Source organism: Mirounga leonina, unplaced genomic scaffold (assembly GCF_011800145.1).
Source record: "Mirounga leonina isolate KUSES-001 unplaced genomic scaffold, KU_Mleo_1.0 Mir_115, whole genome shotgun sequence".
Lineage (NCBI taxonomy): Eukaryota > Metazoa > Chordata > Mammalia > Carnivora > Phocidae > Mirounga > Mirounga leonina.
The window spans coordinates 83,430,751-83,446,515 of NW_023270268.1; the positions used below are offsets into that span (position 1 = coordinate 83,430,751).

Consider the following 15,765-nt stretch of genomic DNA (forward strand, 5'->3'; position numbering starts at 1 on the left):
AGGGTCCTGGGGTCGAACCCCACATGGGGCTCCCTAATCAGCCGGGAGTCTGCTTTTCCCTCTGCCCTTCCCCCCACTCATGCTCTCTCTCTCTCTCAAATAAATAAATAAAATCTTTTTTTAAAAAGGTACAAAAGGGTGTAGAATGCAAAGTCAGCCCCCACCCAAATCCCGCAGCCACCCAGGTCTCCCCAGGGGCAGCCAGGGCTCAGGTTCCTGTGTATCCATCCAGATAGTCCATCCATATCCAGTCAAATGCAAATATACAGCTCCCCTAGTTCCACACACGGTGGTAGCACATCTACACTCTCCTAGGCACCTTGCTTTTTCTCACTTCACAATATGTTCTGGAGATAGTTCTATAGCAGAGGCTTTGTTGCTCTTTCTGTTCCTTTCGTGGCATCGTGTAGGTGTTCCCGATCTGCAAAACCTGTCCTCTACTGACGGACGTTGAGGGCGTTCCCAGTCTATTGCTTTTACAACACTGGCTGCAGGAAATTCTACTGTACATCCAAGGTTTCAGGGTACTTAAAGGATACATTTCTAGAAGCGGAATTGCTGGATCAGAGGGTATGTAAATTTGTAATTTGTAATTTGGAGAGCTTCTGCCAAAATGTACTGCATGGCCTCATACCCACCAGCAGCTCGGGAGGGTAAAGGGAGGAAGAAACTTGCAAGATTTTCATCCATCCATCCACCCACCCATCCACCCATCCACCCATCCACCCATCCATCCACCCACCCATCCATCCATCCGTCTCAGAAGAGAGCTTCCCCAGAGATCCTGAAGCCCTGCTGGCCAGGGCTTCAGAACCAGGCAGGATTTTGGTCCTTCCACTGACACACCACAGGGGAACAGCCTGCCTTCTAGAGCCGCATCTTCCACAACAAACCGCACACCTCGGCAAGAAATGCATCTTCCTTGAGTCTCAGTTTCCTAATCTAGCAAAGGGGGTAGTAGTCCCTGCCTTGCCTCCTTTGAAGGGGGTCAGAGGGCTCAGGTGTAAATGCCCCGGACACATGAGAATGGCTACTCGTACTGGACCCCAAATCACGCAGGCTCCAGCCCTGGGTGCATCAGGCGCAGGGTTTCACGCGAGACCTGGCTAGATAGGCTGGGGGGTGGGGGGCACAGGTCCCCAGGCAACAACAATAGAGTCCTCAAATGCTCCAAGCCATGATCCCCATAACCCCATGGCCCTCAGCCTCTGAGTTTAGCCTGAACCGGGTGCGTCTCCTGAAAAACCTCTCCTTAGGACCAGCGCCCAGGAGGGACTGCTTGAAAGACAAGTGAGCATCCCTGTGGCCCCTGTTGTCTACTTCCAGGTGGCTGGGCAGACAGGACACACAGCGATGCACATGGCAGCAGGGGACCTATTTCACCACAGCCTTGTCCCCTGGGACATTGCCATGAAAAACAGAAAAAATTGGCTAACTGATCAGGCATGAAATGAACACAGAGAACATGTTCTCTTTAAAAAAAAGCTCGGGGGCGCCTGGGTGGCTCAGTCGTTAAGCATCTGCCTTCGGCTCAGGTCATGATCCCAGGGTCGTGGGATTGAGTCCGGAATTGGGTTCCCTGCTTAGCGGAGAGCCTGCTTCTCTCTCTCCAACTCCCCCTGCTATGATCCCTCTCTCACGGTCTCTCTCTCTCTGTCAAATAAATAAATAAATAAATAAATAAATAAAAAATAGAGCTCAGGTCCCAGGATCAGACAGGCTTCATTTGAAACACATTCCTGTGCTTTTCTAACTATGAGATCTTGGGCAAGCTACTTAACCCTCCCTGCGCCTCAATTTAAAATCATAATACAATGGGTAATTATTCAATAACAATAGAAATAATAATACTTATGAGAATTTACATTAAGAATAATTTAAAAGCCAACCATTTATCAAGTGCTTACTTGGTGTCAGACATTATGCCAAGTAAGAGGCAGTGTTGCCTAGTGGTCAAGTGCACAGACTCGGGTAGAGACTGGTCTGAATCCTGGTTCTGCCACTGACAAGCTGTGTGACCTTGAGCAAGTTGCTTAACCTCTCTGTGCCCCGTATTCCTTATCTGTAAAATGAGGTTAGGGGTCGGCTGTGAGGTTTACATGAGTTCATGTACACAAAGCGCTTAGCCCAGAGGGAGCATTTCTATGGTTGGTTACAAAGCACTTAGTCCAGTACTCTAAGCACCATCTGTGACCAGCGTAAGAAGCATCACGGAAGCGATGGCTGTTATTACTGTCTCAAAGACTGGCAAGTAGTCAGCCCTTAACAAACACACTCCTGTGGGAGTGGTGGCCCTGGAGCCCAGAGAAGCGGCTTCCTGCCCCGCAGGGACCGGGGCTGCAGGCTGGCGGCTGGGAGCTGTCTCAGCGACACCACTGCCCTCTGGTGGACACAGAAGGAAGAAGCCAAATGGGACTATTTGCTCAAAAATGTGCTGCAGGCGGCCTCAATGGAAGAGAATGAAGGAGGGACACACTTTTCTTTCCCGGAGTCAGTTCCGCAGCATGAATCCACTCAAGATTCAGGTACTGGGAGGGTTAGAGTGAATGCAAGTTTTTTTTTTTTTTTTTTTAAGATTTTATCTATTTATTTGAGACAGAGAGAATGAGAGAGACAGAGAGCACATGAGAGGGGGAGGGTCAGAGGGAGAAGCAGGCTCCCTGCCGAGCAGGGAGCCCGATGCGGGACTCGATCCAAGGACTCCAGGATCATGACCTGAGCCGAAGGCAGTCGCTTAACCAACTGAGCCATCCAGGCGCCCCGTGAATGCAAGTTTTGCACTAGTATTTTTCAGAAGTCCTATGATTTAAAAATTTCTAGTGCAAAACGTTGCCAGATGCTGCTGGGGTTCCCTGTGCTCTCTCCCCAGACATCCCATTCTAACAAGGGTTTCATGGCCCAAGTGGGCTCTTAGCTGTGAAAGCGTGCTCTCAATCTCTCTCAATGCCACTGACATCCTGGGGTTACTTGTGCCTCCTTTCCAGGGAACCACAACAAAGAGTAAAACCTATCTTTTTTTTTTTTTTTTTTAAAGATTTATTTATTTATTTGAGAGAGCGAGAATGAGAGAGAGCACATGAGAGGGGGGAGGGTCAGAGGGAGAAGCAGGCTCCTCGCTGAGCAGGGAGCCCGATGCGGGACTCGATCCCGGGACTCCAGGATCATGACCTGAGCCGAAGGCAGTCGCTCAACCAACTGAGCCACCCAGGCGCCCCAAAACCTATCTTTCAGGCCCAAACTCTGAGCACCAGCCCGTCTCTTGGGCAGCTGAACAGGGCTGCTACCACTGAGCTCCGCGCCACGCTCCAAACATCCAAACAGCCTTTACCGAGGGCCTCACACACCAGGGTCTAGGCAAACAGGAGAGAAGGAGGCAAAGTTTACATCCCAGCAGGAGACAGACAACCAAAGTAAAAGATAGTGAGAAGTGCTTTGTAGAGTATTTAAAAAGGCAGTAAAATAGAGACATATGATAGAAAGGTAGAGGCTACTTTTGAGTGTGTAGTCAGGGATGGCCTTTGAGAAGGTGACATTTATTTTATTAAGATTTTATTTATTTTGGGGGGAGAGGGAGAAAAAGATCAAGAGCAGGGGGGAGGGGTAGAGGGAGAAGCAGACTCCCCGCTGAGTAGGGAGCTCATGGGGTGGTTTGATCCAGGGACTCTGGGATCATGACCTGAGCCGAAGGCAGATGCTTAACTGACTGAGCCACCCAGAGAAGGTGACGTTTAAACTGAAGTCCGGAAGACTGGAAGGAGGCAGCCATATAAAAGCAATTAGGAGGAAGAGCATTCTAGGCACAGGAATGGAGAGAGAAATCCCAGGCAGCTGGGAGGAGTGAAGAGGGAAGAGAATAGGGGAGAGAAGCGGGGAGGGAGCGAGTGCTGGGCTCTGGGGTCTCGCAAGTCTGTGGAACTTTAGATTTTTTTCTGTATGAGATGGGAAGCCAGGGGGCTTCACACCAAGGAGGAACACGATGTAGTTGCCCCTTCTGGCTGCTGGCTGCAGGTGGAGGGGGGGGCAAGGTTAACTCCCGAGAAGGGGATGAGGGAATGAGGTAGGAGGCTGCTGGCTCTATTATAAAAGCAGTATGTAGGAGACTCACAGCTGGAGTGGACGTGCAGTGAGGAGGAGAGAAGAATTTGAGGATGGGGGATGGGGAGGGCATGGCAATCCCAAGTTCTGTTCCGTCACGGCAAGGGTGGGGTGCCGTGTGGTGACCCCGCCGGGAGGGGAGCTGGCCCCGAGCGCTCTGGGACTGCGGGCCCGGGCGGGCAAGCATGCCAAGAGGAGGGAGCCCTGCAGGGACAGAGCTGGGGTGCTGCAGCCTCGGGGGCCAGCCCGCCCTCAGGGGCCTGCACAAGGTGCAGAGAAGCTGGGAGCGCCGGCGCTCCATAAATCCGAAGCAGCCAGTGGCCAAGTGTGTTCAATCCCAACAAGGAGAGGGCCGACCCAGGATTTACGGACTTGGAGGTCGCTGGAAGTCTTAGTGGGTGTGGGATGAGGGGGTGGACTTCCTGTCACCTCTTCCCATCTCTTTTCTAAACCTCTTCCTCCTGGGGACCCTCTGTGCACAGGCTTAGGACCTCGGGAGTCATCGGGAGCGCTCAGCCTCCCTCAGCCTCCCAAGCCTCCACTCAGTCTCCGCCTCTCCCCCTGCCCCAGCCTTGGTTCAGGCCACACCACCTCTCTCCTGGACTTATAGCTGTCCCTCACTGACTGCCTTGCTTCTATCTCCTCTTGCCTCCTCTGCCCTCCAACACTGCCTGAGTGACGCCTCTAAAAGGCACATCTGCCCCTGAGTCTCTAGTCCTGATGCCTCCTGGACTCCTGCCCCTCAGGAGGATAGGCTCCACAGCGGGACGATCTCTCCCTTGCCTCCTCTCCAGCCTTTCACCCGTCCCCCACTGAGGCCTTGGACAGCTCCTTCCTCCTTTTACATGCTTTCTTGCCTCATCTTGCCCATCCTGCAGCTAAAGTGTCACCTCCTCCAGGAAGCCTTCCATGACTACTTCCCACCCTTCTGGACCCTTGGCTGTAGCCCACCACCACTTACCTGCTGCACCGGCTCGATGGTCAGCTCCAAGTAGTGACTGATGGCTGCCATTGTCCTGAGTGATTTGCAGGGTGGTAGTGTAGTGAGAGGCACCCAATCTGAATTCTTTCAAGCAGAGATGGGGAGACAAAAACAGAATTCTTAGTCAGGAGACAGTTTCCAAAAACAAAGTCCCATTTTCTTCAAAACAATCCCTAATTATTTTTTTCTGTTGTTTCATGGTACATTTCACTTTCTGCTTCCTATGTTATCTCTCTCTCTCTCTTTTTACGATTTATTTGTTTGAGAGAGTGAAGGAGGAGAGAGCACAACAGGGGAGAGGGTCAGAGGGACAAGCAGACTCCCTGCTAAGCAGGGAGCCCGATGCGGCGCTCGATCCCAGAACCCCAGGATCATGACCTGAGCTGAAAGCAGATGCTTAACTGACTGAGCCACCCAGGTGCCCCTCTTATCTCTTTGAGGTCACAGTAGGCCAGTGGTTCCCAAATTTTGCTGCATAGTGGAGTCACCCGGCATGTTAAAAACAAAACAAAACAAAACCCTGATGCTTAGCTTTGCCCACCACCCCCTAGCAGACATTCTGATTCACTGGTAGGGATGTGACCTGGAGTTTCAAAGCCCCCCAGATGATTCTAAAGCGTGGCAAAGTCTGGGAACCACTGCAGTAGGCACTAAATAAATGCTTTTGTAAAGCAATCGTTCTCAGATGTTAGTGTGCATCAGAAGCACCCAATGGACTTATTAGAACACCCTCAGCTTCAGAGTTGGTAGAGCTGGTGGAACCCCAGAATTGCATCCCCAATAAGTTTGCGGCCGATGCTGGTCCAGGGACCACACACTGAGAACCATCGCTGTAAAGAACTATGGAAGAGGGGCACCTGGGTGGCTCAGTCGGTGAAGCGTCTGCCTTTGGCTCAGGTCATGATCCCAGGGCCCTGGCATCGAGCCCCACATTGGGCTCTCTGCTCAGCGGGAAGCCTGCTTCTCCCTCTGCCCCTCCCCCTGCTCATGCTCTCTCTCTCTCTCTCGTTCTTAAATATATAAATAAAATCTTAAGGAAAAAAAAAGCCCTGTGGAAGACATTGCAAAGGCTCCCCTTCCTCTCTTCAGAACACCAAGACACACAAGCCTCTCTTTAAATACTTTAGCTCCCTGTGGGGACCTAATTTCCTAAGTTTCTGGAATGGAATGAAAATAACCTCCCATTAGAGCCTTGATGGGAACATGGAGCTCTGGTCCAAGCACTTGCGTAAACCCCTCTCCCTTGGCCATGTCCACCACTATCTTCTGTTTCATTGACTCAGTCAGATTCCACTGTATCAAACGAGAACGTTGGAAGGAGTGGACCAGCTTGCTCACAGAGTCTCACTCATGCTCTCTGAGAGAAAAACGAGGACAGTGAGGAGCCCAGGCAATAGGCGAGATTTTTCTCCTCAAGAAATTATCTTAGAAAAGAGGGACCTGCTTTATGTTCTAGTCCTGATAAGCACTGTTGTATTATGAAGTAATTTCTCAATTACTGGGAACCGAGGACTTTTGACAAAGGTAAACTGCCTCAGTTAGAAGCTCTGCTTACTCACAGGGGTCACCTCCTCAAGTCAGTAAAAGGAGACAAACACGCGTGCTGGCAGGACGGAACTGTAAATGGTGGACACTATGCAAACAAACCTTGAAAGACCAGCTTTTAGCTGTATCAACTGAAAAAAGGCTGTGTTAGTGATGGCCATGATGCGGACGTCACAGATGCACGTGAAAGTGGGAATACATGTTTTCCTAAACTATGTGGGCAAAATCATATTATTTCTAAATTAACCTATTAATTTATGTAGTACGGGAACATATATATATATATATATACACACACACATATATATATGAGGAGGTAAATTGCCAAAGAGCATACATGGACATTTGACTCTTCCATCTATGTTGCTAAAAATATATTAAAGTTTATTAAAAGATCAAAAAAACTTAAAAAAATACGTTGTAATTGGAAAAGTAGAGGATCCTATTTATTCCAGGTATGCTTGGTATTGGGCAAAAACGGTCATTTTTTTCTTTTTTTCCATAAACAGTAGTTTTTTAAAGTGACCAACTGTCCTAGTTCAAGGGAGCCCCAGGGTTCCGCACGCAGCCCCCCGTGGGACCAGCAGTTTTCCAGCTGGCGAGACCTTGCCTCCTGGCTTTCTTCCTCTTTCTCCACGCAGGTCAAGAGGGCTTGGGTGTCAGGGCTCTCTCCGGCTTCAGGGGCAAATCCCAAGGCCCGTCTCATCTTGCTCTTCATCACCCAGGAGAGGAATATGATCTGAGAGGGAGAGTTAAGGTCCAAGGAAGCAGAGCATTTCGGCCACCCACGGCTACCTTCACCTCTACACCCCGAGGGCCCCCCGACTGGGCTCTCTCCCTCCCGCGGATGATCCTGCCTGGGTTGGCCCCAGAACAGACATGTTCATTTAAGAATGGAACCGGGTCTGACATTTCCCCCACAAGGGCCCAGCAGCCAGCAAGACCCTGCCTCTAAGAATTTAGTAAATACTTAGTAAATACTTGTTAAACAAAAGCATTTTGAAAAACATCTTCCTTGAAGCGCTTGGCTCACAGGGACAGTACACGGAGTGGGTTGAATAGTGCCCCTCCACCCCCACCCAAATTCCTATCTATCTGGAAGCTCAGAAAGTGACTTTATTTAAAAACAGGGTCTTGGAGCCCGTGGCTGGCTCAGTCGGTGGAGCAAACAACTCTTGATCTGGGGATTGTGAGTTCAAGCCCCATCGCTTCTCGGCCTTTTGGCTAAGATCAAGTGTGAGTTCAAGCCCCACGTTGGGTGTAGAGATGACTTAAAAATAAAATCTTTTTTTTTCTTTAAAGGGTCTGTGCTGATATAGTTAAGATGAGGTCATGTGGATTAGGATGGACCCTTAATCCCATGACTGGAGTCCTTATAAGAGCAGAGGATGGGCAGAGATACACGAAGGGAAGAGGTGTTTTTTTTTTTTTTTTTTAAGGTTTTATTTATTTATCTGAGAGAGAGAATGAGAGACAGAGAGCATGAGAGGGAGGAGGATCAGAGGGAGAAGCAGACTCCCCACTGAGCAGGGAGCCCGATGCCGGACTCGATCCCGGGACTCCAGGATCATGACCTGAGCCGAAGGCAGTCGCTTAACCGACTGAGCCACCCAGGCGCCCCACGAAGGGAAGAGGTTTTGTGAAGACTGAGGCAGGAGATAAAATTACGCTACCAGAGCCAAGGAGCACAAGGGGCCATCAGAAGCTGGAAGAGACAAGGGAGGGTTCTCCCCCAGAGCCTCCAGGAGAGTGTGGCCCTGCGTGGACTTTGGACTTGTAGCCCGTGGACCTGTGAGAATACATTTCTTTTGTCTCAAGCCACCTACTTCTGGTAACTTAATATGGCAGCTAATGAGAAAAACCACCGTTTTTAACTATTTCTAAACTATTTTTGATAAATCCACAGGTTTTTCATACACAAATTACCCACTGTCTGAGCTTAGCTTGCCCTTGAGGCTGTCATGTCAAGGTCACTGGGGTGTCCGCGCATCAGGCAACACCCACTGGGGAACCGGAAAGGCGCTCAGCAGTCACTGACAAAGGGCAGCCCTTGTCAGCTTTTATCTGTGTCCCCAGCCCAGGCTCCAGTGCCAAAGACAGGAGAACGGGGATGCTTAGCCCTGCATGGCAGGTCGGCTCGCAAAGCCCGTTCCTAGCCTTGTGAGAAAGACAGGGCAAAGATGAGGGCAACAGGTTCCCGGGAGGGTGGGGGCCGGCCCAGGGGAGAAGCAGCAGTGAGACTGGTGCCCGGGTCTCCTGCTCCCAGGGCCAGGAACCTGCACACTCCCCCCTGCTGCTCCACAGAGGTCCAGCCAAGAGATCATTCTTTCTTTTATATGTACATAAAGGAAACAAAATACAAAATTGCAAATAACTCAATTGCATCTGTCGGCCCCAGGCCTCAAACCTTGGCCCTAGCCCCTGGGAGACAGCTCCATCTAGCAAGAGGGAGGGAGGGCACCACAGGGGCAGGGAGGACATGAGACACAAGCAGTCAAGGCCCCTAGGCCCCAGGTGGATACAGAGAGGTCCAGTGCAGCTCGGCCCAGGGAGGTCAGGAACCAGGGCGTGGCCCGAAGCAGGTACTCAGGCCGCTGGTCATGGGCCACAATGGCCGAGGCATAGAGGAGGCCAGCCAGAGCCGACAGGAGCCGGGTCCACAGGTGGATGGAGGGAAACGCCTTACCCTGGCACTGGACAGAGAGAGAGGAGGGAGCTGGGCAGGGAGGAGCACTGCCCTCCCCCAGCTTCCTCAGAGCTGGATTCTAAGACCTAGGCTCTTGGTGGCATGCAGGCTGGAGGGCAAGCCCTCTCTTTGCCCATGGCCAGTCCCCAAAGGTACTGCTTCGGCTTTTGCTTAAACTGCTTCTTTTGCCTATTCATGCCTCAGAACCTGGCTTAAACTCAGCTCTGAGAAACCTCCCATACCATCTCCACCCAAACAGGGGCGAGTCACTCCCACTTCCAGGCCCCAGGACACATGACACATCCCAGCAGACAGAGTGCTCCTGAGAGCGTCCTCCCCATCTCAGCATCCCTGACACCGCGCACTGGGTAGGGGCACATGAATGTCAGCTGGGAGAATGGGAGGGAATTAGGACAAATTATGAACAGCCAAGAATAGCCAAGAAGCCAAGGACTTCTCTTCCTGGGACCACCAATGCTGAATCTGGCCAGCCGGGAAAGGTCAAGAACATTAGAGATAACATTCTGGAAGTTTTGAAGCCCGGGGATATTTTTGGAGAATGAATAATGACAATACTGGTTAAAAAAACCAAAACCAAAACCAAACAAAAGCCAAAAAACCCACTTTCAATATTTATATGTTAAGTACCCTTTACAGGTGTGATGTCACTTTATGTATATATTTATATGTATATACACAAATACTATATATTTTCAATTATATATAATCACACGGCATATTTAAATTGATATAAATATAAATTATATGTAATTCATTTTACTTATTAAATAATTATATTTAGAGATATACAGGCCTTGGCTAGAGAATGAAAAAAATTCAGAGGAAAAAGCAAGGTTTGGTTGATTTTCCCCATTTTTATTTTAACTCTCAAAAAGAGTCCTTGGGAGTGTTTTGTTTCCCTCTGCATGTCTTCAAGTTTTGTTCCCAGGGCTCCCTGTTTTGTTCTTGGCCATGCCCTGAAGAATGGTTCATAAAGACACCCAGCACCTGGGCTGGGGAGGGTGGTCCCTGACCTGCCGGCCGCACCTGACTCAGCCCAGGAAGGAGCTCTGTCCCAGCCAGCACTGCTGTGATGGGAAATCCTCGGGGATCCCCCAGCCTGCCCACCCCCATTTACTGTGGACACTGATGGCCCGAGAGGGGAGGTGACTTGCAGGGCCAGGGCTGGGACCTGCCTTCTGCCTCTTGAATTTGCACCTGCAGTTGCTCTGGATCAGCTCAACCTGGGTGAGCTCTGTGCTGTCACTCACGTGCCAACCCATTCCCGATGCGCACTGACTTTAAAACTCAATCTCCCTTCAGGGTCAGTACTAGGGCCTATGGGGCTCTATTTGCCTGCACACTGGACACACCGTAGGTGCTGAGCAACTGCTATAGGCTGGGGTTGGCTCAGTGACTCGAGATAAGGCAGGTCCAGCACATGCGGGCTTCGTCTGGCTGGTCACACAGAACCCAGGGGGGGATGTTCAGCCAGGAGGCTGCCTGGCAAATCTGCGCTGGGGGCTGGAAGCAAGCCGTGCCTCAGCTTCTGCAACAGCACTCCATCCCAGTGCTGCCAGCCTAGGCCCTCCTGGTCAGCGGGCGCGTCCCTCCTGGAAGAACGGGGACTTCTTCCACCAAAGCCACCCAACCATTCTGCTCCGCAGCGCCTCCACCAGGGGTAAATTAGAAGTAGCTTCTGCGCGGGTATCTAGGCTTCACAGCAGTGCTGGCTAGGCTTCCCAGAACACCCCAAACCCTGCTGAGTTTCTCCCTAGTAAGGGGATCCTAGCTCTGGGCTCTTCTTCATGGGACCAGAGACAGCACCTCAGAGATTGCCCAATGTAATCCCTAACATGATCTAACTCTATCTGCCTGCCAAGGGGCCATCAGGCTTGAATGCCTTTAGTGATGGGGAGCCCACTACCTCCTAAGACAGGAATAACAGGAATACTGATCGCTTTCAACATTCCAGAAACTATGCAAAACATCTAACCTATAAATGGGAGGTGGCGCCCCCCCCCCCCCATAACCTCTTTCCAGTCTTGGTTTTGGTTCTCTTCCCCTAGACCACAGAGAACAGGGCTGCTCTTTCTGCCCCGAGAAAGCCCTTCTAATTCCTGCATCCATGAGCTTCCTTTGTCCCAGACCAGATTAAGTCTTTAAAAAGTGTCTGCTGGCACCTGCCATGGGCAGGCTCCAAGCACCTGCAATACAGAGGGGAACAGAACAGACGAGACCACTGCCCTCAGGGCGCTCACGTTCTACTGGGGACCAACAACTTGGTCAATAACTGAAGGAGCTAGTTTCAGGCTGTGACAAACGCTGTGAATAAAACGAAGCGGAAGGAAGGACACAGTCATGGGGCTATGTTAGGTGCGTGGCGTTAGGGGCTGACTTGTTTTCCCCTCTCACAAAAGATGCTGAAGTCCCAGCCTCCAGAGCCGGTGAATGTGGCCTTCTCTGGAAACAGGGTCCTTGCAAATGACCTCATTAAGATGAGGTCATTAGGGTGGACCCTCACCCAATATGACCGTGTCTTTATAAAAGGGAAAGCTAGGCCTGGACACGTACAGAAGGAAGGCCACATGAGGACACACACACGGAGAAAGAACGCCGTGTGAACCCTGGAGTTACGTAGCCATCGGCCAAGGAACTTCCAGGAACTGGGAAAGAGGCCTGAAAGAGCTCCTTCCCTAGCGCCTTCAGGGGGAGCATGGCCCGGCTGACACCTTGGTACTGGTCTGCCGGCCTCTAGTACTTTCAGACAATCCGTTTCTGTTGTCCCAAGTTTGTGAACCTTTCTTACGGCAGCCCCAGGGAACTAATAGAGCCAGGCACTGCACCAGTCCCTCTGAAGGTCTTCGAGCCCCACGTCCCAGGGGCTCCCCACGCTCCCCTCGCTCGGTCTGGGGGCAGCATGCCCAGGGGGGTTCCCGGCCAGCACGGCACAGACTTCCACTTCCCACAAATGACCAATGAAGCAGCTGCCGTCCCCGAATCTGTTCTCCTGGAACTGCTATGAAATGATGCTCTGGGGCAAGTGATGTTTTTTTTAGCCCCAGCGAGGAGCCCGTCACGTTTCCGGTGTTAGGCCTGGCCGTTATTCCTGCCAGCGAGGCCCGCCAGGCACAGCAGAGCGGGTTTGCACACCCACGATATCCTGCTCTTCCACAGCGGCTCTCCGGCCTCGGTGGCTTTTCCCGGGGGCTCCCCGCTTCCCCTCACCTCTGCCTCCTCCAGGCCCACCATCCCTTCGGAGACAAGCTGAGCGGCCTCCCCCCACCTGGCGGTGTGATGATTTCACCCTCACTCATTTGAATAGCTTAGAACCCTCTTCTCCCTCCTCCGAAACCCCAGACATCTGATTCTATCCTTCTCAGAGCATTAAAATATCCTGCTTTGCATTTCCGTGTCTTTCCAGGAGACTGTGAGTTTCCCAAGGGCAAGCACAGCATCTCAAGTCACGGCTGCGTCCCCTCTGGAACCAGCCAACACAGGGCTTCCCTCAGCCTGGATGCCAGGGAAGTTTCTGTGGGGAGATGCTCCCGAATACACAGAAGCCCGGCCGCGGTCAGAGGAGATGCTCTCCTCTGAAACCGTCTCACTTCCTGGTGGGATGTTCGTTTACTGAACCCCAGGGCCTTTTTCCTGAGAGCCTGCTTTTCTTTGCTATGGAGAGAACACAATGGGCTGTCCCGGGAAAGGCTCTAGCAGGCCCCATGAGCTCCCGTGCATTGGCTGCCCAGCCCTGTGCGCGCGCGCACACAAACGTGATACACGTGTGACACAACTCTCCACCCCAGGACCCGGAGCTTGGAAGATGCTCCCGGGTGCCCTAAGACCTGCCATGGTGACCCACAGTCCCAGCCCCGACCCAGCCTCACGATTCTGGAGAGCGGGGGGATCCGGGAAGCCCAGGAGCCAAAGGCGGCGATGCCACCCAACAGGTAGCCGAGGATCTCAGTATTGTCCTGCGGGAGTAGGTGACACGCTCAGGGCCCTGAGGAGAGAGCCCAGGCATCCCACACCCATCCTTTCCCAATTTTAGTAGTTTCCTCCCAACCATGGCAAGCCCGAACCCTATCCCCTACCCAGGGCATTTGCTGGGACCGTGAGGGGGGAAGGGACATGCACACCCCCCACATCCTCCTGGGCTCAGCCTCACCTGCAGCAGGCTTTCCAGCAGCCTCCGCTGGGGCCCTCGGATGGGGCCCGAAGCCTTTGGGATGGCGGCCCAGAGCGCCCAGCCTGGCCCCAGGCTCAGCGGCAGGGCCAGAGCAAATACACTGGCCCTGAGCCGCCGCCCCCTCTTCCTCTCCCGGGAGCCCCGACCTGCAACAAACACCACAATGCCACAGCCTTCTGGGATCTAGAATTTGACGGACCGCGGCCTGTGAAAAACAGCTGTCAACCCAGCCCTGATGCCAGAACCAGTTCCCAAGTTGTTCTACAGGCCACATCCTCCCCACCCCTCAAGGCCCCGTGGCTGTGCCTTGTCTCTGGAGAAGTCCTTCCTCCCCACCACCCCATCCCATCCCCCCTCACGACTGGTGCTCTTCTCCTTCCTCGGCCCTCTGATAGCGTTTTGTGTTTCTCATGTATCTGTGCACAGAGTAGCCTCTGCGAGAGCGGAGCCCCCCGAGGGCAGGCAGCACGGCCCGGCAGCTTCTGTAAGCTCCGCAGAGCCTGGCACAGAGCAGAGCCAGCGCGACCTTGGGGAATGCATCAAAGTGTTTGTGCTGGGGCCCGAAAACCGTGAGCAAAAAAGGAGCACGGTCTTGGAAGTCTCCTTGAAATATAAGACAGATAATCCTCTGAAAATTCTAGTAAGAACATGGCTCCTCTGGGCAGTGCTGAGCAGCTGGGGGCATCTTACCTTACCCCACTGGTGCAAGCACTTCCTTTCTGGACAAGGGTCTGGGCACACTGCTGACCCTTCTCAGGAAGGCCCGGTCCCACAGAGTCAGGGTGACCCATCCCAGCTCAGGGACTCTCTGCCCGAGGTGGCCCACACCCACTTCTGGCATCCATTTCCAGAAGTTACGGGGCTTTGTTTGGCCATCCTGGACTCGCACACTGAGATATCACTGTTCCTTCGCACAGCCCGTACTACCCCACCTCCTGGCCTTTGCTCACACTGTTCTTTTCACCTGGAGTACCCTTCCCTGCGGTCCCCATTCCACGGTCACATCCTTCCCTCTGGTTGCGCATGGTGTGCGTGCACCGCTTCACTAGCAGAACAGATGACTCTTCAGGGCCCTGCCTCTCTTCTCTGGCTGGGGTCAGGGAGCCAATTCCTTTGTCTGCACCTGGCAGGGGCCCGGCTCAGGCGCGACAAGGAGCAGGCACTGAGCACGCTGATGAAAGAGTGGGTGAACGCACACAGGAACAGAAGGCCACACACTCACCCACGTGAGACTTCAGTCTGCAGCCACAGATGGGGAAGAGGATGAAGACAAAGTTCACCAAGTCAACAGCCGCTAGGTAGGCACCCGTGAATACCTGGGAGCAAAGGAGATAGAGTCTTGGTGTTTGAGCGTTCTCCAGTGACCACAGCACCTCTCATCCTGGGTCTCCTCTCCCACTGATGTTGTGCTCCCGGCAAAGCTGCCTGCTGGCCCCAGGAAAGGCTGGTTATCAACTCCGTTTGACTGACGAGGAGGTGGGGCGCCTGAATGACCAATCCCTTAGGCAGAGGCCCACCAGCAGAACCAGCCCTCCACTTCTCACTCTGCACTCTTCCCAGTGCACGGCCAGCCTCTTCTGTGTGACTTTGGCCCAACCACTGACCTTTTCTGGGCCTCACTTTCCTCCTCCGTAGAACAGGGATAGTAACAGCGCCTCCCTCCTCTAAGCCGATTGCATGAACCGATACATGGAAAGTGCTCAAACCAGCACCTGGAGGAACGGACAAGGCTCCTACCTACCAGAGCACCAGCTACTATGCCAGGCGAGTCACTGGTCAACAGCAGTCTCTGGAGGGGCGCCTGGGTGGCTCAGTTAGTTAAGGGTCCGACTCTTGATTTCGGCTCAGGTCCTGACCTTAGGGTCATGAGATCGAGTCCCGAGTGGGGCTCCATGTTCAGCGTGGAGTCTGCTTGGGATTTTTTCCCTCTTTCTCTCCCTTTGCCCTGCCCACATGCCCCCCCTCCAATCCCCCTCCCCGCCAGCTCATGAGCATGTTCTCTCTCAAAATAAATAAAATTAAAAAAAAAAAGAGCAGTTTGATTCCTGGCACTGCTGCTTACTGGACCTTATAAAAGTTATAAGGGCGCCTCAGTGGCTCAGTCGGTTAAGCATCTGCCTTCGGGGGCGCCTGGGTGGTTCAGTCGTTAAGCGTCTGCCTTCGGCTCAGGTCATGATCCCAGGGTCCTAGGATCGAGCCCCACATCGGGCTCTCTGCTCAACGGGAAGCCTGCTTCTCCCTCTCCCACTCCCCCTGCTTGTGTTCCCT

General features: G+C 52.7%; 1 protein-coding gene across 5 annotated transcripts in view; it reads right to left on the bottom strand.

The window, feature by feature from the left end:
- Window positions 1–15,765, bottom strand: part of TMEM44 (transmembrane protein 44) — a 33,507-nt gene that overhangs the window by 13,214 nt on the left and 4,528 nt on the right. For 3 of the 5 annotated variants that reach the window (XM_034999855.1, XM_034999851.1, XM_034999850.1), the window contains exons 3-8: window positions 14,720–14,813; window positions 13,477–13,643; window positions 13,196–13,282; window positions 9,145–9,315; window positions 7,233–7,361; window positions 5,057–5,161 (exon numbers count right to left, since the gene is read on the bottom strand). In XM_034999855.1, coding sequence (XP_034855746.1) covers window positions 5,057–5,161; window positions 7,233–7,340 — 213 coding nt within the window. In that variant the 5' untranslated portion in view covers window positions 7,341–7,361; window positions 9,145–9,315; window positions 13,196–13,282; window positions 13,477–13,643; window positions 14,720–14,813. The remainder of the gene's footprint in view (window positions 1–5,056; window positions 5,162–7,232; window positions 7,362–9,144; window positions 9,316–13,195; window positions 13,283–13,476; window positions 13,644–14,719; window positions 14,814–15,765) is intronic. The other 2 variants (XM_034999853.1, XM_034999854.1) reach the window with 2 other exon arrangements.